Source organism: Medicago truncatula, chromosome 7 (assembly GCF_003473485.1).
Source record: "Medicago truncatula cultivar Jemalong A17 chromosome 7, MtrunA17r5.0-ANR, whole genome shotgun sequence".
In the NCBI taxonomy this organism is placed as follows: Eukaryota; Viridiplantae; Streptophyta; class Magnoliopsida; order Fabales; family Fabaceae; genus Medicago; species Medicago truncatula.
Window position 1 is genome coordinate 36,866,701 of NC_053048.1, and position 27,288 is coordinate 36,893,988.

The 27,288-nt window shown below is 32.9% G+C and overlaps 3 protein-coding genes and 1 long non-coding RNA gene across 4 annotated transcripts; 2 read left to right on the plus strand and 2 right to left on the minus strand.

Moving 5' to 3' along the window:
* Positions 1-1,306: 1,306 nt before the first annotated feature.
* Positions 1,307-4,375, plus strand: LOC11418994 (wall-associated receptor kinase-like 1). The gene is made up of 2 exons (XM_003624058.4): positions 1,307-2,233; positions 2,824-4,375. Exons 1-2 carry the CDS (start codon positions 1,381-1,383, stop codon positions 4,008-4,010), a joined length of 2,040 nt encoding a protein of 679 aa, XP_003624106.1. The 5' UTR covers positions 1,307-1,380; the 3' UTR covers positions 4,011-4,375.
* A 4,776-nt stretch (positions 4,376-9,151) lies between these two features.
* LOC112416520 (uncharacterized) lies at positions 9,152-10,579 on the minus strand. The gene is made up of 2 exons (XR_003007089.1): positions 10,199-10,579; positions 9,152-9,882 (listed from the first exon to the last, which is right to left on the minus strand). It is a non-coding gene; the product is annotated as an uncharacterized lncRNA (long non-coding RNA).
* An 879-nt stretch (positions 10,580-11,458) lies between these two features.
* On the plus strand, positions 11,459-14,898 carry LOC11406711 (wall-associated receptor kinase-like 2). The gene is made up of 2 exons (XM_024770570.2): positions 11,459-12,422; positions 12,913-14,898. The coding sequence occupies exons 1-2, from the start codon at positions 11,549-11,551 to the stop codon at positions 14,091-14,093; spliced, it is 2,055 nt and encodes a 684-aa protein (XP_024626338.1). The 5' UTR covers positions 11,459-11,548; the 3' UTR covers positions 14,094-14,898.
* A 1,998-nt stretch (positions 14,899-16,896) lies between these two features.
* LOC11405177 (F-box/kelch-repeat protein At3g06240) lies at positions 16,897-18,186 on the minus strand. Its single transcript, XM_039828281.1, has 2 exons — positions 18,047-18,186; positions 16,897-17,938 (listed from the first exon to the last, which is right to left on the minus strand). The coding sequence occupies exons 1-2, from the start codon at positions 18,060-18,062 to the stop codon at positions 16,983-16,985; spliced, it is 972 nt and encodes a 323-aa protein (XP_039684215.1). The 5' UTR covers positions 18,063-18,186; the 3' UTR covers positions 16,897-16,982.
* Between the last annotated feature and the right edge of the window lie 9,102 nt (positions 18,187-27,288).

Sequence of the window (27,288 nt, forward strand, 5' to 3'; positions counted from 1 at the left end):
CATAACTAACACACACAAAGTGGAGGTACCGAGGTTCAAATCCCGATCATGACGTCCGGCCTAATAATTTCAGCATTTTTGCCTGAGTTAGGACTTATGGGACAATTTAAATACGGTTTTAGTTCATCTATTTTGTATCGTTCACAATTTCAATCTTTTTTTCTTCTAAATCTAAAATTTTGATCCTTAATTTTTGAAGTTTTATAAAATTAGTCTATCCGTCAATTGATATCCAATATTTAACTGAGATGATCTGTGATATTGAAAAGATATACTCCATTGGTCACAAAATATAAACAAAAGGTTGTTAAAGAAAGTTGATATATTTATTATTTTTACTTTTATTTTTTATAAAAAAAAAAACTTGATGTATTTGAATCAAATATATTAATTTTATTTTGTTACCGACGAAGTTTGTGATGGTGGCCACATAGATTTGACGTGGTTACATGATGGAATGTTGAGATGTCAATGATCACGTGGAGCTCTACGGACTCAATGGACCAATGCCATGACTTAGTAGGTTTAGAGTTTTGATCCTTGAAACGTTACATGGAGAGCTCTCCTCAAGGAACACCTCTAAGCATATTCGCCATCATTTGATCCATCTTGAACTGTTCAAATCTTCTTCTGGGGACTTGATTCGGTGATATTGAGGGCGAGTCAATGTTATGGTCCACCTGCGCATGAGTTCTATCTATAGGGTATCCAAATCCAGTTAAGGATTGGGTTAAGACACAGTCTTGAACACTTATGTCATTCACGTAGCAATTTTATATATTTACAAAGCCATCACAAAGTCATGTATAAATGCAAAGAATTTCTAGATAAACTTGATTTTCCTGCAGATAAACTTAAAAGCTAGAATACAAACAAACACTTTTTAAATTGTCGTCCTGCATGTAGACGTAGTCAAACTATTAATATTTTCAAACATGACCATATTAAGGGAATGTTTATTAGTAACAACATTGTTCTTTTGTATCACGAGTGGTATGTAGCATGCCTTATTCTTTGCATCTTCATAATCCATGGAAGGTAAAAAGTCATGTTCTCATTCAAATTCAAAGCTGGAAGACATTTAAATTTGTATTAATTTTTGATTGGGCCTCTTTGAGTTTGAAGTCACACTAGATCAGTAAGTAACAAACTTTTCATTATATTAAATATCATTATTATTTCAATATTATTAACCGTCCTGGTCATTAATATTTGAAAATAATGTGTCTAATTCAATCAACCACTTTGGCTGAATATTCTGAATACCAAGTCAAGTAATAAAACAAAAGCCATGCCGCGTGATAAGAACTAAACCATCTCTTTAAACACTGAAAACAATTGAAGTGTAACTCATTTCTTGTCTTCTCTAGAAACTTAATCATGGAACTTTACAACTACATTCTTCACTTCACAGTTCTGTTCCTATGCATGTTTTCTCAGTTATTCAACTGCCAGCAAGTATACCTCAATAACACTGTCTTTGACTGCACTAACCCCTCTACTGTACCAAAAGGATACCTCTGCAATGGCCTTAAAAAATCATGTACTTCCTTTTTAGTTTTCAAGTCAAAACCTCTCTATGATAACCCTACAAAAATTGCCTACCTTCTTCGCTCTGAAGCATCAGCCATAGCCTCAATCAATAAGATCCCTTTAAATGAAAAGATTCCTTCAAATAAATCAATCATTGTCCCAGTCTTTTGTTCATGTGATGGAAATATCTACCAGCATAGTACATCTTACTCTGTAAAGCAGAATGATACTTACTATGAGTTGGTAAAAGAAACTTACCAAGGCCTTACAACCTGCCAGGCATTGATGGGTCAGAACTACTATGCTCCTGTCTCAATTCAACTTGATGCTGAGCTCACAGTTCCAATACTATGTGCTTGTCCCACAGCAAACCTGACGGCAAAAGGGGTTACCTCCTTACTCGTTCACATGGTGAACTATGGTGAAACGGTTAAGTCGATAGGAGAAGCTTATGGTGTTGATGAACATAGTATGCGAGAGGCCAATGAGTTGTCAGGGCTGCAAAGTGCAAACAGCAGTGTGATCCTCTTTGCATCGACGCCTATACTAGTTCCTCTGAGACGCAAGAATTGTAAAGAGAACTCAGATAGATTCTATTGCAAATGTTCCGAGGCACTACATGGAGATGAAAGCTCCAAGGGGATCTACTGTGACGAATCTCCTAGACGAAAAGTTCCTGCAAAATTGGTTGCTGCCTCAGGTATATTTGTCTACTCTAAACCCTCTTCAAGAACAACTTTAAAAAAGTATAGGTTTTAGTGAAATAGTGGATTTTACATTTTAGCATAGCTAGTTAGGTTTGAAATTATGGGTTTTAGTTCAAAGAAGAAAAATAGGAAGAAATATAATTATAGTGAAATTTACTCAATACTAACTTGATACAAAGACTAAACTCTAACATCTATTTACAGAAATACATAGAATCAATCCTAGATAAATAGGAAAATCAGAAAATAAATAATCATAATAATGAGTAATATGTAAATTAATCCTAAGAGATAATCTAAAATACGCTAAGATTATACACTGATCCTAAGAAATAATCTAACATGCTCTAATATAATATCAAATATATTATAAGCTGTGTTTTCTTATATTTCTAATTGTTAGTAAGGATACAGGTAGGTAGATAAGGCTAGAATGTTTAAAAGTAATGCCTTAGCTATGCAGACATCTTGCAAGGCTTTTAGTGGAATAAACATAGTACTTTTCTGTTTGCTATTGAATATAAGGATGTTTCTTGCTAGTCACGGCAACCAACTGAATTTGAAAAAATAACTGTATTTGCAGGTATGGGAATTGGTACAGTCTTACTGTGTTTGTTTCTTTTGAGTTGCAAATTATATCAACACATAAAGAAAAGGAGAGCAAGTACTCATAAGGAAAAGTTATTCAGGCAAAACGGTGGTTACTTGTTACAAGAGAAGTTATCATCTTATGGAAATGGAGAAATGGCAAAGCTTTTTACGGCAGAAGAGCTGCAAAGAGCAACAGATAACTACAACCGGAGTAGATTTCTTGGTCAAGGTGGCTATGGCACGGTGTACAAAGGAATGTTACCAGATGGAACCATAGTTGCAGTTAAAAAGTCAAAAGAACTAGAAAGGAACCAGATAGAGACTTTTGTCAATGAAGTGGTCATCTTGTCACAGATCAACCACAGGAATATTGTCAAACTCTTAGGCTGTTGTCTTGAAACAGAAACTCCATTACTAGTTTATGAATTTATTCCCAACGGAACTCTTTCCCAACATATACATATGAAAGACCAAGAGTCCTCCCTTTCATGGGAAAACCGCCTAAGAATTGCATGTGAAGTTGCTGGAGCAGTGGCATATATGCATTTTTCGGCTTCTATTCCAATCTTCCACAGAGACATAAAACCCACAAACATACTACTAGACAGTAACTTTAGTGCCAAGGTATCTGATTTTGGGACATCAAGATCAATACCACTAGATAAGACTCACCTAACCACATTTGTAGGTGGAACTTACGGGTACATAGATCCTGAATATTTCCAGTCCAATCAATTCACTAATAAGAGTGATGTATACAGTTTCGGGGTCGTGCTTGTAGAGCTCATAACCAGTAGAAAGCCTATTTCATTCTATGATGAAGATGACGGTCAGAATTTGATTGCACATTTCATTTCAGTGATGAAGGAGAACCAAGTTTCTCAAATTATAGATGCTAGACTGCAAAAGGAAGCAGGGAAAGACACCATTCTTGCCATTTCAAGTCTTGCAAGGAGATGCTTGAGACTTAATCATAAGAAAAGACCAACAATGAAAGAAGTTTCAGCAGAATTAGAAACACTAAGAAAGGCACAAAGTTCTTTTGAAATCAACCATGATCATGATTCTTCATCAAGTGATGAAGAATCATTTGGGCACGGAATTAATGAATCAACAGACCAAGAGTCCAAAGAGGAAAGCAATTTATTTTCCTTACAAATAGAATCCGCGTCCTTCTGAATCACCGGATTGATACTCCTTTTTTGCTACCCCCAACGTAATTAGTAGTCCTTGACTCTCAAATCCCAATAGTTATCCACACAGGTTAGGCCCTTTAGATCCACTCTAGGACTAATTCTCGAGTTGGCAGTAGGGCATCTAGTTTTTTACACGCAGGGTTGGGCTACCTTATACTTGATTCATTATGTTTTGTGCTTGATTTTCAGCATAGGAATGAAGATGTATCTATACTATAGATGGCTTAGGATAAATGACTTATATTATTTAGCTTGTTTAAATCAAAAATTGGACAAACAATTGTTAGTAATTACTCCGCTCTGTTTCATAATAATAGTCACTTCTGCATTTTTTTATCCGTCTTAAAATAATTGTCACCTTAGGATACTAATGCAACATTTTATTATTTTTTCCACTCATATACCATTATTTATTGAATTTCACTCTACTTGACTATAATTCATAAGGGTATTTAAGTAAATAATATTAATTTTACCATTAAAATCAACTAAACTAATTATTTTCTTAAGAATCATGTAAAATTCAAATGTGACAACTAAATTGAGATGGAGGGAGTAGTTGTTGTTAACTTGCTAGGTTAAACCCGAGCCCTTCAACTCCTTCAACCTTTAGCTCAAACGAATTGAGCTATCCAACCTCTTCAAGACTTATATCAGCTTAAAATTGACTGACAACATCTTATAGCAGAAAATTAACATGAGCATGCTGTGTTTTCACCTCATCATGTACACAATAACCAAATTGTGCATTAAATTTCTTTCTCAAATCAAATACTAATAATTTGCAACCCATGAAAATCGAGTTGAAATTCAATTTAAAACAGAGGAAGATTGCATCCATGGAAGCAAGCAGGGAGAGGAGACAACACGCGAATGCCATACGTGAACAGCAGTGCGTTTGTGGATGATGAAGCTACGCACATTTATTTATTGAATGAATTGATTGAATTGTGTGACTTGTGATTGTGAGATAGGTGTTTTCGGGAAAAGGTATTTTGGGATGCAAATCTGAGTCAACTTAATTTAGGTATTTTGCGTTGACTTTAAATTCATTTCTTATTTTCCTATTTTCAAAAAATAAATTAAGTTTGATCTTTCTATTTTAAACATCTAAATTTCTTTTTCTTCTTCTCGATTTTCGTATTTCATCTCATTTCTTGGTCCTCCGTCGTATCTTTGAGTCATTTTTTAAATTGGATGACAAAAATTTCATTTTTAAAAGAAATTAAAGGGATAAAACAACACATTTAAGCATTTATTGTTCTAATATTTTTTTCTTTAATCTTAAATTTAAATTGTTTAATTCCGTTAGATCTTGCATTAGGGGACCGCATGCTAAATGTTGAACAAGAAGACGATGATGATAAATATTATGAAGATTGCACATGAATTTCAAAGCGTGTATGACCACATTAAACTTTAGGTTCAATTTATTTCTACCGGTATTAGAGAACCTACTTTGGAATCCTTGAGGTGATTTGCACATTCATACAAATCTTATCGATCAAAGATAGTTTATAGAATAAAGTTTTCTCAACTAATCTTGTGTGTTACAGAAAAGAAGAAATGATTTAGTATTATTTTCGGCATAATGTTGACTCACAAGAATGTGATTTTGTATCTTTTTCGCGCTTCCAAAATGTTTCTATTTATAGAGAATTTTATGACCTTTGCTGAAGAGATATGACTCTATGAAAGAGTTTTTACAAAGACAAGATGCAATGGTTGACGCAATAGTGGAAGAAAGTGTTCATTTGCATGTACCAGTGTCATGGGTTCAAATTCAATCAAACACAACTTTTTGCGCGTTCACACTCTTTAACTAAACATATTTAACGAGTGAATCATCAACTTCGTCCCTGAATTTTTACGGGTCGGCCAACTTCGTCCCTCAATTATGCGAAATATCAATTTAATCCCTGAATTTGTTAAATGTCAATCAAGTTAGTCCTTCAGTTCAAACGGAGCGTTAACGGGGCTGACGTGGCCGTTAACCTCTCACATGTCAGACGCCACGTAGGCAGGGACTAATTTGGCCGATAATGACCTAAATTTTCAAGGACTAAGTTGATTGAATTTCAGGAAATTGCTCTTCTTCCCCAACGGCTCTCTTCCTTCTCCAACGACTATTTCTTCCCCAAATATATAAAATTGGAACCCTAATTTTACAATGTGTAATCTACACTCCAAAATCTCCAAATTTTCTTCCAATAATTAAGGGTCACGTTCTTCCCCAATTTTTTTTAATTGAATCTGAAAACCAAAATCAAAAAATTGCAAACCCTAATTTTTTTTAATTGAATCTGAAAATCAAAATCTGCAAAATTCATTCAAGCAAAACTGTTGAAATTGAATCTAAAATGATGGGAGGTGGTCATATGGGCAAAAAGAACTATCAAAGTCAAGCTTCATCTTCATCCTCCATGTTTAATGGTGATGTGAGAGTGCTTGAATGTTGTGTGGGTTGATGAAGCTGAAGAACTAGGTTACTTTAAAAACAATGGAATTTGTGCTGCTCATGGAAGAAAGACAAGAATGATGGAGAAGGTTCAGTCCATGCTTAAGGCTAAGGAAAGTGGCAATGACGAGGTTTGGAGGGCAAGGTTGATGGAAAGTGAGCTTAGGGTGATTAAGTTTATGATAGTTATAATTTGCTTGTTTGAGTTTTGCAACATGCTAATGTATATTTCTAAGGTTGTGTAGAGTTGTAATGATTTTACCATGAAAAGAGGTTGAAGATGAATGAAATGTTGCATATCTGTTATAATTTTACCATCAGATTAGTCCCTGAATTATTTGTGTTACCATCAAATCGATCCCTGAATTATTTTAAAAACCATAAAAAAGTCCCTAAATTATATTAACAGAAATCAAGTTGATCCTTGAGGCATAAATTTGCAGAACAACATAAAAAAGGCAGTAGAGATACCAATCAAAATAGTAATAAGTCATAACTAAATGATAAAAATATAAAAATTTGGGGACTATTTTGATATTTCGTTAAATTTGGGGACGAATTTGGCCGACCCCTGAAAATTCAGGGACGAAATTGATGGTTCACTTCTTATTTAACCATTGGGTTACCGAATAAGATTATATTATTAAATTTATTTAACCATTGCAACTTTCTAAATATATATTTTGGAAATTCTCTCACAAATTCTAGTAAACTAATTTTGTTTAATTTAATTAATAGATTTTATTTTAATTGTACAGACTCTTTGATCTTTATATTATAGTTTATTTTATTTGTCTTCGTGAGTTTAACTCAATTGGTATGGATAATGTGTAAGGTTCGGGGTTCGAATCCCGGCCAAAAAAAAAATAGTCTATCTTATTTGAAATCTATAAAGTATTGTCTTTTTTATTTATAGTGTTTTTAGTCTTATGTTTTGATTTTCATGAAACAGATGTTCGTTGTTTTTTAAAATACACACATGTCAATTCTAAAATTCAAAACGGATTATTAGAATGTAAAAATCATCTCTTTAAAGCTTCTTTTCAGCCTCATTTAATGTTGAATCGAAGAAACCCGTAATTGATACCAATAATTAATCTTTGACCCGTGAGATGCACGAGTCAATCAATAAACACCAATGAGATTATTAGAGATAAAATATCACAATAGAGTTCGTCTTAACTTGTTCTTCCATGGTAAATGCCAATCATGTCTTGATTAAAGATTATGGTTAACTTAATTGATTGTTCATCATGCTGGAAGTTTACGAGAATAACAATAGCAAAGTACCATCTTATATACATTAAGATGAAATTGATTTTCATATTATTTATCTTTAATGTGTATTTGTGTGAAAAATTGTTTCCTTTTTTTTTTTTTGCGGTCCGCTGACATTATACAGTTATGCACTCATGATGGACCACAATTGATACGCTAAAAAATGAGATACTGAGAAATAGCAAACATGAATTGAGTAAGAAACTCAGTGGATGTCGCTCCTATTCTAAAAAAGATAAAAATGGCATCTACATATTCACATGGTTTACTCTAAAGTGAATATCAAATCCAAGATATAAGCTTAAAAACAAATTAAACAATACATACTTAGGGGTGTATTGGAGTATTGGATTGAGATTTCAAAGAATTTTAAAAGACTTTTTTGTTTTATAAAAGTCTTGTAGTATTCAATTAAGATTTTTAAGGAATGTAAAACATTCTTGTGGTATTCAATTAGGATTTTCAAGATTTTTTAATGAGTCCAATGAAATCCAGTGGTATTCAATTGAGATTTTGCATAACTTAAAAATTGTCTGCTATTATTCAAAACTCTACGGATTTTAATGGATTGTTGTGAGTAATGGATTTTGTGAGATTGTTTAGTGTAAAATGTATCTATTAACAATCTCACACCTAACCTTGAGACTTTTTTGTCTCCCACACATAGCCTTGAGATTTTGTAATACTCTTCCAAATTCATTTTTTTATTTTTTTTTACGTTTCTTCCAAATTCTTTTCTGTTCTACTGTAACAATGGCAGATTATATATTATCGTCGAAATCATCATGCCTCTAACTTGCACTTTTCTTAACATAACTTTTACGTTCATTAAAAAAAAAGAACGTACTGTATAATCTTGTGGTTAATTTACCATCTACCTATATATCAAATTATTATAAAAATCACAACTTTTTGTTCATTGGTATTATAATAATTTTTCTACTTGCATTTTTCTACCTGTAACATGCATTTTTCAATCAAATTATTATAATCAATAAACTAACATAATTTTAGGTCTATTTATTTTGATATCATATGTCCAGAATTTTTAAGATCAATCAACCTGCTAGTAGTATATTATCTAATAGTCTTTTTTTTTAAGAAATATTACACTCATTGATTCAATGTTTTGTTTTCGGTTGATTTATAACTGTACTTTTGTTTTTGAGATTTTTTGGTCTGTACTGTATCTTTAAATTTATTGACCCTTTTAAAATCTTTAAAATCCATTAAAATCCTTTAAAATCTATATCATGAATCCATTAAAATCTTGGAAAGAATCTTGATTGTAAAAAGTCTTTGAAAAAAAGTTTTTTAAAATCCCACAAAATCAATACAATCCAACAAAGTCTTTTAAAATCTTCAAGATTTTTTCTATCAAAATAGTCTTTTAAAATCTCAATCCAATACACCCCCTTGATTAAAGCCAATCCAGCAAAAGTTACAAATACAAATTTGTATCCAAAATAGTTAACTCAGCCCTTACATTATTCACACAAAATATGACAAATCATAAATGGAAAATTTCAACTACGAAAGGGTGAACAAAACATTAGATAGCCAAAATGATTTCACTAAAGACATTTTAGAACTCTTACTTTGAATCTTCAATCTTGATGCATGACATTTTAGAACTCTTTGGAGTGGATGCATTTTAGATCTTTTTTCCACTAATTTTCTATCAGCAGGAATCCAAGTGCTTCTGATACATAATTTTAGATCTTTTTTCCACTCAAAAGCTTACATTTGATACATAACTTAACTCAAAACTGCAAAACCACACATATTGCCTCTGCTCTTTATTCCTTTGAATCTGAAAAAGACATATACTAACTTCAAATGATGATGTGTACTCCCTGATTTAAAACAAAGGTTAACTGATTTTACTTGACATAGTTTCAATTTGGAATTGGTAAAATGATCTAAAAGTAGTAGTTTTGCATTTCCCTTTTCCCTCAAAGTTTGTAAAGTTCAATGTATTCTTCATTTCCTTCTCTTTCACTCAACTATGGAAAGATTCTACCTCCATCCCAATAAATCACAAAACTCCATCTGAATAAATCTCGAACAAACGTTGTGGGTGCTCCAGTCATTTTTGTTGCTGATACATCTGCAATTACTGATAGAGTTTGATTGTAGGGGAGAATGAGTTTTCCATAATATAACATGATGAAGTTGTAAGGGAGGAAGATCAATTTCTTTTAAGGCATAAATAGTGCAAGAAAATTGTAAATGATAGAAAAACAAATTAAAATGATTGAAAGCAAAACACATTGAAAAATCAAAATGAACTAAATTTGATATTTGTTTACTTGGAATATATCAGACAAAAATTGGAAACGAAAAAGTCTGAGCAGAAAATTCAAAAAACAAATTAAGTATGTGAACAAAAAACAGATATAAAAAACTCAAAATATTAGTGTAACTACACATACTTTGGTTGGTTGAAGAGTCCCTTCGGGATTGCACCACAGAACCCAAACCATCCCTATGTGGACTCAACCTGATTTATCAAATCAGGAGGTGGGAGATGATTACCTGAAGCCGTATTAGCAGATTCCACAAAACCTTTAATTATCTAATCACAAATCCAATTTGGTTAGATGGATTTAACCAGTCTACTCTAGGTCTTATGTCTCAATAAATCTACACCAAAGCTTGCTCAAGTTCTTAAAAAGGGAAGTGGAACTCATTGTAATTAAGTATATAATGTTAAAGAATGAAACCAAATTTACAAAACCTTTCCAAAGTTACCAAATTAGCAGATGTATCAATACAGAATAAAATTTTGCAAGAGAAACAAAAACACTTAATATTCATACCTATAAATCAGATGTTTAAATATATTACTGTAACTTTAGACCTTTTTTTGCTTACTTATAACCACTATAATGGTTGAAGAAAATAAAAAATTATCTTAAAAAACCATTTTCATCCAAAGTCATGTAACATATAGCAACAAACAACTATTAGAACAAAATAAAGGCAAAAGAGCTGATTGGTTGACATGTTTGGTGAAACATGTCAATTGTAATTGATTGACTTTAAACATGATTTTTATATTTAAATTTATTGTTTAATTTTTTTTTTTACGTGGAAACAATAACTCTAATTGAACTCATTTTGAACTAAAATTAATTTTACATGATCAATTCAAAATAAAATTGTCACCAAAAAATTAATCATTCACTTTAGTCTACTATGCAGCAGCCGTAGAGGATTTGAATGCATAACCCAAGCATCTTTGAAAAAATGAGTATAATCTTCTCTTAATAAATAAATAATAGCTAGATAATGACATAAGTGACAACAAACTTAGAAATTCCGTTTAGAATACTTGCGTCACATCAAGATAAATTAGAAAAAAGATAAGCACGTTATTCTATCCCCCTAGTTACAGCTCATAAAGGAATCTTTAACTTCAAATGTGTTATGGAGGAAAGTCATTATTTCAAAGCTGACCAATAAGCTAGTGACAATTCAAGACAAAATCTTGAGTGATATAGACTTGAGTTTGGAACAAATAATTGATTATTTATATCTTATGATTTGGTATGCTGAATATTCAGCCAAAAGGATATGGTTTGACCAAAACAATTCAACATTTGAATGACAAGGTGTTTAGTAACAAAAAAACTTTGCTACATAGTGTGTCACATTCTTGACTTGTAGAGGGATAAATATGACTTAGCTAACATGTTAAAGTTGTTGCAACTTTGACTAATACAAATCCTTATAATCGTCAATGAATCAAGGGTGATATAAACATGAGGGTAATAATATGAATGAATACCTTGGATCTTAAACTACACCTCAAAATTGAAGTGCAACTCATCAAACTCATGAAGTTTCTTTATCTTTACATTCTCTTATGTATGTTACCTTACTCAATCAACTGCCAACAGATATTACTTAACACCACTGTCACTGATTGCTCAGGCACCCCTTCAGCACCAAAAGGATACCTATGCAATAGTCCTCAAAACTCATGCAATTCATTCTTAACTTTCAGGTCAAAACCTTCTTATGACAACCCTACAAGTATTGCTTACCTTCTTGGCTCAGAAGCATCGACCATAGCCTCAATCAACAACATCTCAAGAAATGAAAAACTTCCAACCAATAAAACAATCATTGTCCCTATCTTGTGCTCATGTTCTGGAAATATCTACCAACATAACACTCCTTACACTGTCCAAAAAGGTGATACATACTTTCACTTGGTAAATGAAACTTACCAAAGCCTCACAACATGTCAAGCTTTGAAGGGTCAGAATTATTATGCTTCTGAAAACATTGCAATTGGTGCCGAGGTAACAGTTCCAGTACTTTGTGCTTGTCCTACAACAACACAGATGGCGAAAGGGATCACTTCCTTGCTGGTTTACATAGTGAACTATGGTGAAACTGTTAAGTCTATAGGAGAGGCTTATGGTGTTGATGAACAAAGCATATTAGAGGCAAATGAGTTGCAACCAAGTGAAAACAGAAGTGTGATTCTCTTTGCGTTGACACCGATATTACTTCCTCTTAGAGGCAAGAGCTGCAAAGAGGATCCTGATAGTTTCTACTGTACTTGTTCTCAGGGAAGGCTAGCAGATGGAAGTTGTAATGAATCCCATGGTCAAAAGTTTCCTGCCAAGTTGGTTGCTGCATTAGGTAATATTGGACTAAAATACCCTTATTTAATTTCTAGTATTTGTAATTAATTGTAACAGAAATGTCTAAGTTCTTTGTCACAACTAAGGGTATAGCTGAAAAATCACTCACTAGACATTGGATTTCTAAGGTATCAATAGTTTTGAAACAAAAGGAAGTGATAGATTAGAAAACAAATTGAGTTGTGAATTAATGCTAGTTTTTTTTAATCCTTTTTTGGCCCCTAGAGAGAAATAGACTAAACATGTAATAGGACTAACATCCTCACCAGCCCCTTCCTCCTCTCAAGACTTTGGCGAACTTTCAGCCAAAAGATATTTAATTTAACGACCAAGAGTACTTACTCCCAGTCATTGCATCAAATCAACGACAGATTTCGCTGGTGAGGCAAGATGGACTGCAAGTAAAAATGGAGATGTTTGTTACTAGTTCCATGTCAGTAGTCCTTGCTTCTCCCTTCAATTTTGAAAATGTCTTTATGTATTTGCAGGTGTTGGTATTGGTGCAGGCTTTCTGGTATTGTTTCTGCTTAGTTACAGGTTATATCAATACATAAAGAAAAAGAGAGCGAGTATTCGTAAGGAAAAGTTATTCAGGCAAAACGGTGGTTACTTGTTACAAGAGAAGTTATCATCATATGGAAATGGAGAAATGGCAAAGCTTTTTACAGCAGAGGAGCTCCAAAGAGCAACAGATGACTACAACCAAAGTAGGTTTCTTGGTCAAGGCGGCTATGGCACAGTGTACAAAGGAATGCTACCAGATGGAACCATAGTCGCAGTTAAAAAGTCAAAACACCTTGACAGAAACCAAATAGAAACGTTTGTCAACGAAGTAGTCATCTTATCTCAGATCAACCACAGGAACATTGTCAAACTTTTAGGTTGTTGTCTTGAGACAGAAACTCCATTACTTGTCTATGAATACATTCACAGCGGAACTCTTTCCCAACATATCCATGGGAAAGACCGTGATTCATCCCTTTCATGGGAAAGTCGCCTTAGAATTGCATGTGAGGTTGCCGGAGCAGTGACATATATGCATTTCTCAGCTTCTATTCCAATCTTCCATAGAGACATAAAACCAAGTAACATACTCCTAGACAATAACTATAGTGCCAAAGTGTCTGATTTTGGAACATCTAGATCAATCCCATTAGATAAGACTCATTTAACCACAGCAGTAGGAGGTACTTTTGGGTACATGGATCCTGAATATTTTCAGTCAAGTCAATTTACAGATAAGAGTGATGTATATAGTTTCGGCGTGGTGCTTGTTGAGCTTATAACCGGTAGAAAGCCAATAACATTCAATGATGAAGATGAGGGTCAGAATATGACGGCACATTTCATTTCAGTGATGAAGGAAAACCAACTTCCTCAAATTTTAGATAACGCATTGGTTAATGAAGCAAGGAAAGATGACATTCTAGCTATTGCAAATCTTGCAATGAGATGTTTGAGACTTAATGGTAAGAAAAGACCAACAATGAAAGAGGTTTCAATGGAATTAGAAGCACTAAGAAAGGTACAGAGTTCCTTACATATCAAAGATGATCAAGAATCACCAAGTGATGAACAATCACTTAGGCATACAACTAATGATACATTTCATGAGTCTACAGTGGAAAGCTTTTCGCTATCCTCGCAAATGGAGTCCACATACTTCTAAAATGCCAGATTGATACATATTATTGATTTATTATGCTTTCTTCTACATTTTCAACTTATGGACTAAGGTATATCCTGGAGATGGCTGAGGATACACATGACAATTTTTTTAATTCCTTAATCAACAATCAACAACATCTGAACTCTGAAGAGATACCAAACTTCGTTCTAATAAAATAATCGTTGTCCCTATCTGTTGTTCATATTCAGGAAATATCTACCAACATAACACCCCCTACACTGTCAAAAAAAGGTGATTCCTATTATCACTTGGTAAATGGTACTTACCAAAGAAAGCCTCACGCCATGTCAGGCTACGAAGGGTCAGAATTACTATGCTTCTGTGAAAACATTTCAATTGATGTTGAGCTCACATTTGATCAAGGAGACAGGTCAAGCTGAGGTTGGTTCCCTCCACTTTTCTTCATGCCATTGCACAGAACATTTTGAACAGCTTCTTTCGCAGAGGGTTGGGACTCCTTAAGTTCTTGGTCAGCAGTTGTGGAAGCAGGATAGAGATATCTAGAATCACCATTGATAGAGATTCCTGGGTAATTCTTATCAAGATTCAAGATTGTGTATCAGAGAACTCTGGCTTGGAACTTTTGTTCCAGCCATTTGAGTGTCCGTTTTCACTATGTTATCCCCGTGAAGCAGTTTCTCACCCACATGTGTCAAACAATTAGAATGAATACATTCATATGTAATTATTTTCACTACCAACTAATATATGATTTTCGATTAGATTTATAACATGTAAAAACCCAGTCTGTTGGTTTTGATGCAAATATACCAGGTTTCAGAAACTACACTTGTACATAGTGTCAGCATTTCTCTCCCGTCATAAAATCAAAAACTGCTATGATTCACATGAGGTGTGAGCAAACCATTTGAAAATAAATAATTTGTTAAAACGGGAAACAAACATTGAAAATGTTGCCTTTATTTCACTTTCTTAGGAATAATATTGCAAAACTTTAAAACAAATACATTTAAGGCTTTTATAGTGGTTTTACGAGACTGTTTTTGGTCATTGGCATTGAATAGTGACTTCCCCGATTAGAGTTATTGATTTTATTTATTCGGTATACTTTATGGGATGGGATATCCAAAATGCTTTTTTACCAAATCATGAATGACCTTAGAAAGTATTAGCACCCTAATAAAGTTGCTGAAAGAAAAGAAAAAAAAAATGCAAGAGTTAGGAATTATTTAAACAAATCCAATTGCAACACCTTTGAACAGCCAAACAATATGCCGTTCTCTTCATATCTAGTAGTTTCACCTGGCGTTTTATTATTCATAATCCACAGTGAATATTATGTATTATGTACCAATGGTTATAGAGTTTCACCTTGTGTGTACTAATGCTCTCATGTGTGACTTCATACATGTTTCCTCCATTGTATTTTGCCTCAAAAGACCTAATTTTGAATCTAAAAAGCAATTAATTCCTTGCACGCTACAGCCGCCCTGTCTGTATTATGCATGAAGTGTGGAACACTAATGTCTTTCCAAAGTTTAGTCGTTCCTCGTTCCACCTCTCAGCAAGGTCCAATGGTACCCTTAATGGTGAGACCACAGTCTTGGATCCCTAAGGGTAAGATCCCAACTCCTCTACAGACCTTATAGGGTGTGGCTCAAAATTTTCTTGAAGGCTCCTTCTTTCTTTTAAAGCTCTTGATTTTCTTACAATGTTGTCAAGCACTACCTTATGCCTAAGAAGCAATAGTTTCAGATTCGCTGAAGACTGACAGAATCCGTCATGGACAACATCTTGAGGTACAATGGTTGAATTAAGCAAAAATAATGTAGACAAACAACTAGTGGAATCAAAACCTCTAGTCTCAGGTTGCTTGGGTAGAGACAAACCTAAAGAAAGAGTAATCCTTGGCATGTGTCTTGGTTGACTAGTTTTAGTTTGTTGAACATCTATTCTTTTATCCAATACCATGCAACAAACTGACTAAGATTGAGAAATACTTGAGCAGACATCATCAATAGTCTTTCCTTCTTGAATCAGACAGAAAAACATATTAATTATAGACAGTGCTGTCATCTAGAAGATAAGTATTTTTTAGAATAATATTGATCAAAATTTTACATTTTAAGGTTCAATCAAATATTATAACACATGAATAACTAAACTAAACAACAAAAAATATTTGACCAAAATTTTGTATTTTAAGGTTCACTCGATGTAGAATTGTAAGCTCGTAAACTACTAGTAAAATCAAGAGTTTATTGAACACACGCAAGTTAACTTGTTTTTATGACCTAGAATTATAAACCCGTAAGATTTAAGAGTTAACTCGAGAGTTTTACAATCTTTGCATGTAGAAACTTAGTTTATTAGTTTAAGTTTGACAGAATATACCCCGTTTCAGACACAACTCCACTAGTACATGAAATGTTAGCGTTTCTCCTGACAAAAAATCAAAATCTACATGATTCATATGAGATCTGTGATCAATTAATTAATTGATCATGGACAAGTAAATTTCAAACTTTGCCATGAATTCATTATCTTCTTAACTCTGTTTTGTACACAAGATTGTTTAACTCTTATGTCCTACAAATCCATGGATAATAGACCATCAGCCCAGTAATGTCACAACAGAAGCTATCTATCTGATGTTGCACTGGCATGAGGGTCTCTATGCTCAAACTCCATGTTCCAAAATTTACACTTGCTCAAGAATGGGTAAATAAAGAAGATGAAACCCTTTTTCAAAGTTGATAATATGTATTGTAAAGAGGAAAGAACTAAAAGCATGCTTCAATGCACCTATTACCAGCCAACACATATCAGCAATGAGGAAAAAGATTTAAATGTTCTAAAATTAAAATGCAAATTTATCATAAATTCCTGTTTAAAATGTATAAAATATCATAATTCATTGACCAATCTAACGCCAGTAGGGAGTGAAAGCAGAGACTCTGTATACACGACCATTTTGGATCTACCTGAAAAACAGCAATGATATGAGAGATTCTCTAGCAGCTGGCCTTTGTAATTAAACTTCACCAATTCATCATGACCATCTGTTCCAACTATATCACCACAATTTGTAAAATATACAAGGAAGAAGTCCGGATCAGGACGTATAGAAAAAACAAGAGTCTTAATCCAAGATGAATGCACTGCATATTCTTGCATTACCCATATCTCCACTACATCCATGTCCACAATCCATGCACTAATAAGCCCATCAAGCACCAACAAATCATATTGTATAGAATAAGTAACACAAAAATCCTTTGGCAGAGCTATCTCTGATATTGTCGTTTCCTTTAAATCAAAGGCAATAATAACATTCATGTTGGTCTCATGATTATGAACCACCCAATGAATAGCCCCATTCAAGAACAACCCAACTTTGTTGGAAGGACGATTAGTATTAATTACCATATAAGGTAAATGAAAACCAACCTCAACTTGTTTCCACTTATTAGTTCTCAATGAGAAAATCTCCAAGGTAATCAAACCAGATACCCGATCATAGTCATTATAGCATTTATAGGACCCTAAAACTACCAAGTAATCATCAGTTGACGGTTCGTATGCAAAGCCATACAAAAACCTTAAAATATTGCGATTGAGAATATTAAGCTTGATTCCAATAGTCATAGGTGACCTAGGTATTTGTTTGTGGACTCCGGTGGATGGATTCCATAGATAGAAGCCTTTGTCAGAGTGCAAAAACACAAACCCCCTGCATGAACCTCCGATTTGTGGATGTTGTTGGTGATCCATAAAATCAATTATGGGTGGAACATAAGCAGAATCACCGCTAAGAGATGCATCAAAATCAATGGATAAGGTTTCAGGGAAACAATCATTTCCTATGGACAAAAGGTTATGTGTGGGTGAGGCGGCAAGATGAAAATGTAAAGTTGCAAAATTGGGATGAGAGATGAGAGATGAGAGACAGCCATGATTTGCAAACGCACCTGTAACGTAATACATACTTCACCGGCAACCTCAATAGGATTTCTGTTATCACTTTCGGAAGCAGATGCACGCTTCTTCTCTTAGTCATCTTGATGAGGTTGATAAAACCTTGGAGTCAAAAGAGTATCAAACAACTAGGGTTTATCTGAGATATGTGAATGAATGGTTTATCAAACAACTAGGGTTTGCCTCAAATATGTGAAGAATTTTTCTGCTCACATCCACGTAATTGTATTTTTGGTTATATCCAAATTTACTATGAATTTTACAATAATACCAAAATTGTCCTTTTATATAAATTTCTTTAAAACCTAAAGATTTAGAGCCCGTTTGTTTAGCTTTTTTAAGGAAAAAAAAAACCACTTTTTTAAAAATAATAATCACTTTTAAAAGTATTGCATCCGTTTGTTACAGTTAAAAAAAAATCTAAAAACAGCTTCAAATAAGAAGTTCTTAAGGGCCCGTTTGTTACGAATTAAAATATTTTGCGTTTGTTTACCGTAATAAAAATCACTTTATTAAATAAATAACCTAGTTTGTTTGAATACAACTATATAAAAGGAATTTTTTGTTACAAAATTAGTTCAATCTTTTAAATTATATTTTCTCTCTCCTCTAAAAAAAAATCTATTTTATTTTAAGTTGCTCCTAACAACTTTTCATTTGAAGCTGTTTTTAAATTATTTTTAGATTTTGATTTTTTTTTTAAATCTATAACAAACGGATACAATACTCTTAAAAGTGATTATTTTTTTAAAATAATTATTTTTTTAAATAAATGATTTTTTTCTTAAAAAAGCTATAACAAATTTAAAAATAGTTATAGCTCTATGTACTATAACAGATTTTGAGCCCGTTGATTATGAAAGAAATTGAAACCTCTTTAAATAGTTGGTGGAATTGATCTTCTTAATTAGTCGGGTATATAGGATATCAAACTTTTTATTTAAAATATAAAAAAGGAAACAAGATGATTATTTAAAATAGTTATAGCTATTTATAGAGGTTTTAAAAATCTGTTATAAAGCTACAACAAACGAGCTCAAAATCTGTAAAATATCACTTAAAAGTGATTATTTTTTTAAAATAAGTGATTTTTGAGCCCGTTTGTTATAGATTTTTGAGAAGCTGTTAAGAGCAGCTTCTCAAAAAATAGATTTTTTTTAGAGGAGGGAGAAAATATGGATTAAAAGATTGAACTAATTTTGTAACAAAAAATTCTTTTTATATAGTTGTATCCAAACAAACTAAATTATTTGTTTTAACAAAGTGATTTTTATTATGGTAAACAAACACAAAATAGATTCTGATTTTTCATAAAATCTCTAAATTATTTTATGTCAAAATCACTTTTATTTTAATCTGTAACAAACAGAATCTATAATCTATTTTGCATTTGTTTAACGTAATAAAAATCATTTTTTTTAAAACAAATAATTTAGTTTGTTTGGATTCTACTATATAAAAGGAATTTTTTGTTACAAAGTTGGTTCAATCTTTTAAGGGTCCGTTTGTTACAGATTAAAATAAAAGTAATTTTGACATAAAATCATTTAGAAATTATTTTTTAGGGATTTTATGAAAAATCATAATCTATGTTTTCCTTAATAAAAATCACTTTTTTTAAAATAATAATTTAGTTTGTTTGGATATAACTATAAAAAAGCAATTTTTTTGTTACAACCGTTTGTTATAGCTTTTACAAAATTTTGTAGTAAATTCAGTATCAAGTCTTCAAGCAAAAAATCAAAGTACAAGAATGGAAGGAAACAATACATTATTATGGAGGGTGGGGACAATGACAATGGAAGGAAACAAATTGCTAATATTAACATAAAAAATACATAAAATACTATAAGAGACAACATGATGATGAAATAAGATAAAGATTATGAAGTTCATGTCTACTCCCAATTATGTTCATTCTACTTGCAGTTTCACTATTCTACCTATCATTTTCTCATGCTTCTTGATGGCGAACATTCATAATATACAAGATAAATATATAGAAAATGTAAATGCGGAAATTTCACAATCACGCTTTACTTGTTTGTTATCACTATAGTCATCTTCTAATTAAGCTTGCTCAGTAGTCAGTGTCACCAGAGAATGAAAGCAAAGACTCTATACACGGTTATTTCAGATGGATATGTTTCAAAATAATTCATGCTGTTGATCTGAGATAAGATGAATACTTTGACAAAAGCTTCTATTTGGTTCCTGTCAAGCTGTTTCGACTTTTTAACTGCAATTATGGTTCCTTCCAGTGACATTATTACTTTATATACCGCGCCAACTCTGGTTGTAGCTATCTGTTGCTCTTTGCAGTTCCTCTGCTATAAAAAGTTTTGCCTTTTCTCCTTTTCCATAAGACGAGAATTTATACCGTAAAAAGTAAGTAGCCTCCATTTTGGTTGAACAGCTTTGCCTTACGAATACTTTCTTTTTCTTTATGTATTGATATAACTTGCACCAATGCTAACACCTGCAAATACACAAACACAAATTTTCAAATTCATCATTTTGATTTTACCCTGGATAACACACCAATGGCTCCTTCATCATTCATCATTTTGTTTGCTTCATTTTTTTTTTTCGGACTTTTGGTTTTTCCAACTTCACATTTACAACTCCAACCTTTTCCTCATTAGTCATTAATTGTTACTATTGAAAAATAAAATTATACAAATGACATAAAAACTTACAACTCCTCAAGTATTCTAGCAACTATAATCTTTGAATCTCAGCCATCTGCAATTCGCATTCAATCAATTGTAATATATGGTTCGTCAATCGATTTGCGAACAATACTGGTTCTGTGTTTTTACGTTTATGATTTTCGAACAATTGTCAGTTGATTTAGTCTACACCACCCAAAAGTCTAACTATTTATTCAGGTTGTTTTCATTTTTTAAATTATATAAATGTCAACTTCCTCTAAAAAAATGTCAATAAGTAGAACCCCAATTATGTGTCAGCCATGGTGGCTTCAATGAGGTAAGGGATGATGCAAGTTAGGAGAGGCTATGAATACTAGGGGTGGTGCAATTACTAGGCTGTTTGAATTTTTTGATCTGTATCATTTTATATGTTATTGCTTTGTTAATAATATTAGCAATTTTTTCCTTCTTGAAGTCGTGATAGATGATTTATTGCATTGCTAGCATGATATGAATTCAATTTGATTGGGATCATCATCGCATTTGTAGGACCCCAAAACTACCAAGTAATCATATGTTAACGGGTTCGTAAGCAAAGGCATACAAAAACACGAGAATATTATGATTGGGATTATTATGATCGAATACAATAGTTATAGAAGACCTAGGTATTTGCTGGTAGACTCCGGTGGATGGATTCCATAACTAGAAGCCTTTGTCAGACTGCAAAAAACACAAACCCCCTACACGAACCTCCGATTTGAGGACGATATTGGTGACGCATAAAATCAAGGCTCAGTGAAGCATAAGCAGAATGATCCTTAAGAGATGCATCAAAATCTATGGATAGGATTCCCTAAGAACTAATTAGAATGCTTTTTTAAAAGAGAAACCAAATGGGTTAGAAGCATTTAAAAAAGCAACAAAATTCCTCACGTATCTACTATGTTGATGAGTCAGAAATTGATGGAAAATCAGCCAAGCATTCAGCGATGAAACAACACAATCATGGAAGTAAGCACAATAAGAGGGTAAGACAATGGAAGTAAAACAATTGCTAATAATAAGACAACAATAATACATAAATACCGCAAAAGATAAAACATAACGAAATAAAATAAAGATGCTGAAGTTCATGTACCAATTCTACTCTTAATAGTTATGTCTTGCATATCCTTCAATTTTAAATAAGATAAAACATATCACTTCTCATGCTTCATGATAGCAATCGTTCATAATACAAGATTAAGAAAATGGTGAATGTGGTAATTTCACAATCACATTCTTCCTCTGTTTGTTATCACTAGTCAACTTCTTAAGCTTGCTCGCCGCCACCAGGGAGTGAAAGCAAAGACTCTGTATACGACTTTGTATGCACCGCTATTTGAGATCTTACAAAGTAACAATCACCACGGGAGTGATGCTCTAGCAGCTGTCCTTTGTCATTAAACTTCACGAATCCACCCCTACAATCAGTTCCAACTATATCACCGAATTTTGTAAAGGATATTGGGGAAAAGTGCGGAGCAGGATGCATAGAAAAAACAAGAGTTCGAGTCCAACAGGAATCCATTGCGTATTCATGCATCACCCGTATCTTAACTGCATCCATCTCAAGAATCCATAAACTGATAAGTCCACCAAATACTAACAAATCATAATCTACAGGAGAGTAATCGGTATAAAAATCATTTGGAAGAGCTATTTCTGACATTGTCGCTTCCTTTAAATCAAAGGCAACAATAACATCCTTGTTGGTCTCATGATTATGAACCAGCCAATGAATAGTCCCATTCAAGAACAACCCAACTCTGGGCCATCCGTTAGAGCGAGCAGTATTCCTATAAGGCAAATGAGAATCAAACTCAATTTCCTCCCACTTATTAGCTCTCAATGGGAAAATCTCCAAGTCAATTGAATTAGTATTACTGTAATTGTATTTGTAGGACCCCAAAAGTACTATGTAATTATCACTTGACAGGTCGTATCCGAAACCAAAGAGCAACTTGAAATAATTGTTATTAGAATTGGACACAAGTATTTGTTCGTGGAAACCAGTGGATGGATTCCAAAGGTAGAGGCATGTGTTACAGTCCAATAATAGAAACCCTCTACACGAACCTCTAATTTTAGGATAAGATCGGTGAGGCAAAAAACCAAGGTGTAGTGAATGATAAGCAGAATTATCATTGACAGTTCTAATTTAATATCTAAGAAAATTAAATACACTTTTATTCCATAAGAAAATTGATAGTTCTAATTTAAGCATGCAACTAATGACATATTTCATGAGTCTGCATCCTTTTAAAACGCAACATTGATACAAATTACCATGCAACATTCACCTACAAGATTTTTCTACAGCTTGGAACATGTTTTGAACAGGGTTATTTAACAGAAAATACTTTTTTCGAACCTTCAAGTTGGCTCGACGATCGTTGGATATAGTCTCTTCGGAAGATTTGTCGCTGTCAATAACAATCAAGTCGTCTTGTTTGCTGACATGATGTTCCAGAGACTTGTTCATTTTCAGCATCCATTATTTTCTTCTTGAGTAGGTTGAATAGTGAGAAAGATTGGACATATGTTTTGGTTGATTACTTTTAGTTTGTTTCACAATCATTCTTTCAACCAACACCATGCAACCACCTCGCTGAGATTGAGTAATACTAAGGCAGACATCATCAATAGCCTTTCATCCCGAAATCATCTGGTTATTCAAGATATAAATAATGGACAGGCCTGACATCTTTGTAAATTATGAAAATTATCATCCTTAAAGTCAGATGTAAAAACATCATCCTTTTGTACCTTTGTATTGCTGGAGTTTAAAAATTCCAATTGAGTAACTTGATTTTCGACAATATCAGATCTACTGCTCGTAGAGTTAGATTTGGCACCAAGAAGAGAATGCTTGTCAGCACCAATGTTCAATTCAACAGTGTGCTCTTCTTTACCTCATGAACCATTTAAACAAATGCGAAAATGAATGTAAAAGCTGTCCAAAGAAATATTTATCATCAATCACAACTTCATGATTATAGAACAAAGCATCAGATTTACTATCATTTTCACATTAAAGATTAAGTGAACGATAATAAATGCAGAGTTAGGAGACAGGTCAAACTGAGGTTGGTTCCTTCCACTTTTCCTTATGTCATTGCACAGAACATTTTGAACAGCTTCGTGTCAGTTTTCACTATGTCCCCATGGTGCAGTCTCACTGGAGGTCTATTATCACTTATTAAATAATACTTACCAAAGAAAGCCTCACAACATGTCAGGCTTCGAAGGGTCGGATTAACTATGCTTTTGTGAAAACATTGCAATCGATGTCGAACTCAAATTTGATCAACGAAACTGGTCAAACTGAGGTTGGTTCCCTCCACTTTTCTTCATTTTGAACAGTTTCTTTCGCAGAGGGTTGGGATTCCTTAAGTTCTTGGTCAGCAGGATAGAGATATCTAGAATCAACATTGATAGAAGTTCCTGGGCAATTCTTACCAAGATTCTAGATTCTGTATTATCAGAGAACTCTGGCTTGGAACTTTTGTTCCAGCCATTTGAGTGTCCGTTTTCACTATGTTATCCCCGTGAAGCAGTTTCTCACCCACATGTGTCAAACTGTTAGAATGAATACATTCATATGTAATTATTTTCACTACCAACTAATATGATTTTCGATTAGATTTATAACATGTAAAAACTTAGTCATAAAATCAAAAACTGCTATGATTCACATGAGGTATGTAATAATCAAATTAATCATAGACGCTAGATTTGAAACTTTTTCATTAACTCATTCTCTTATTGACTTTGAACCTAATCAGATTCCATGATCAAGATTTGCATCCCAAGCAGGCAGGTCGATTGGTCAGCTATGGGACACCGAAGGAGTACTAACCTCTCAAGCATGGACACCGAAGGACCCATACGACACATGTCATACAAGTGTGCCAAATTATTATTATTTTCTTTGCTTGAACACACTTTTACACTCCTTAAACTTGATAATATCATTTTTTTAAAAAGGCTTAAATATGTATTCAATCCCTGCAATTAGGGATCGTTTAAAAATTGTCCATATATTTGTTAATCCTTGCAATTTGCCCTCCCAAGGTTTAATCACTTAAAAATTGATCCCTCAACCCAGTTAATCAGTGCCACGTCACTGATTAGCTGATGTAACTTGCAAAAAGACCAAAATACCCTTGGCATCATCTTCTCCCTTTTCCCTCTCGTTTGCTTGCAGTCTTCTCCCAGCAACACAATTTTACCAAATCCATGTTCCCCCACTTTCATCAAACAAACAATAGCATGAAACTAAATAAAAATATCATCATATCATATCATATAAAATTTCAATACATGATTCAAGATTAATTGCATAAACAAGTTCTCTGTTGCAAAAAAAAAAAAAAAAAAAAAAAGATAACAATTAATAAATTTCCTTAGCACCATGTATGCAACACCATTGCCTTATCTCTCTTTCTTCATCAAAATTGTTTTTTTTTTCTTTCAAAAAATCAAAAGAAAAAAAATTAAAATCATCCACGATTGATTGAACGAATCTGCTTGAATGGTTTTTTTTTTTTTTCAATACCCTTCAATCTGCACAGATCTGCTTCCGATCTTCACAGCTGCCTCTGCGGTGATTAAACGGAGACTACGACGGTTGTTGAAATCATCCACGACGGCACGACCACGCATGGGATAAGAACCGAAGAGAAGGTGGGTTGGACACGTGATTCAGCGGAGATGATGGCGGTGGTGAACAGTAGCAATGCTGTGTTGTTGGTGTGGTAGGAGGTGAGTGGTGGCGGCCAGAGTTGATGGTGAGGTGGTTATTGCAACGGCCGGAGATGAAACTGCTACTGGAGATGAACGGTGCTGTCAAAATCCATCTTCATCCCCACTAGATCTGCGAAAATATTGATCAATGATGAATTCTGATTTTTACTTCTTGATAATAGTAGAATTTGTTTTGGTTTTTAGGTGAAAGGAGAACAAAGGGATTGAAAATTGAAATTGTAGTGTGAAATTTTGATGTGAAATCTTGAAGAGAGTATTTTTTTATTAAGAAGATTAAATGCATCTGGGAGTGAAGAGATGAAGAAGGTTTATGTGAGGAGGAAGAAGTGAAGAAGTGAAGATGATGAATTTGAGGGCATATTGGTCCGTTCACATGAAATAAGTTAATTAGAACTGCCACGTCAGCTAATCAGTGACGTGGCAGTAATTAAATGGGCTCAGGGATCAAATTTTAAGTGATTAAACTTTGGGAGGGTAAATTGCAAGAATTAACGAATATAGGGACCATTTTTTAAACGACCCTTAATTGCAAGGATTAAATACATAATGTTTTTCATCTCTAATATAATATAGGTTATTTTCGATTTTCGCCCTTAAAAAAATTTTGGTTTGGTTTCCGTTGTAAGAAGAAAAAAAATTCGGAAAACCCCCTTCCCCATCCAACTCAGCAGATTCATTAATATTAATTTAAAAATAAACAATTATTTAAAATTAATTTTTGAAAATAAAAAAATTGTAAATATTAGAAAAAAATTCTTTTTTTTTACGGATTTTTTTTTTAAATTCTGGAAATATTTTTTATTAACAAAACTTTTTTGTATAAAAAAAAACCAACTATTTAATTTTGAAAGAAAAATCTGAACTTTTTCGAATTATTTTAGAAAATTTTGAAATACATTAAGTTCCATAGAATTTTTTTATAAGATTTTGTGATTTCAGCCTCCTCTAAGGAAGATCTTAATTCTAGGAAAAATTGAATTTCCATGATGATGGCAAAAATGGAAAAATCGTAATAATTTCGTAAAAAAAATAAAAGAATTTTTTTCCAATATTTTAATTTAGAAAAAGATTTTTTTTATAAAAATTATGGAATAAAATTTTCCAAAAAAAAATTTGAATTTGTATCCAGAATTTTTTAATTTCGAATAAAATCTGATTATATTTTCTGATTTTTTAAATTTTTGGAAAAAAAATCTAAATACAAAAAAAAATATTGGTAATAATTTTTTTTTCTTCAGAAAACAACTTATTAGATTCCACAAAAATCTTCTTAATTTCATAAAAAAACAAATTTTTTAAATTTCGAAAAAAAATCTTTATGTTTTTTCAATTTTTTTATTTTAGAAAAAATCTTTTTTTTTTTCGATTTTTTAAATTTTTTGGAAAAAATTTGAATATTTTTTTTATTTTTAAAAATAAAATCTGATGTGGAAATGTTTTTTTTATATGTGGCCAATTAAAAAAATGCCAACTCAGCGCCACATAAGCGAATCTGTTGAGTTGGATGGGGAGGGGGTTTTCCGAAAAAAAAAATTACGAGGACGAAAACCTAACCAAAAATTTTATAGGGACGAAAACTGGAAATGGTCTATATTACAGAGGTGAAAAACACTATTAATCATTTTTTTTAACTTTTTAGTATAGTACAATAGATGGTTGAATCAAGCTACGAAGCACGGACTCCGACACAGAAAGCCGACACAACACGAACTCGTCAACTTTAAAAAATGTAGGGCACCGACACATACATATAATTAAATAAAATACGA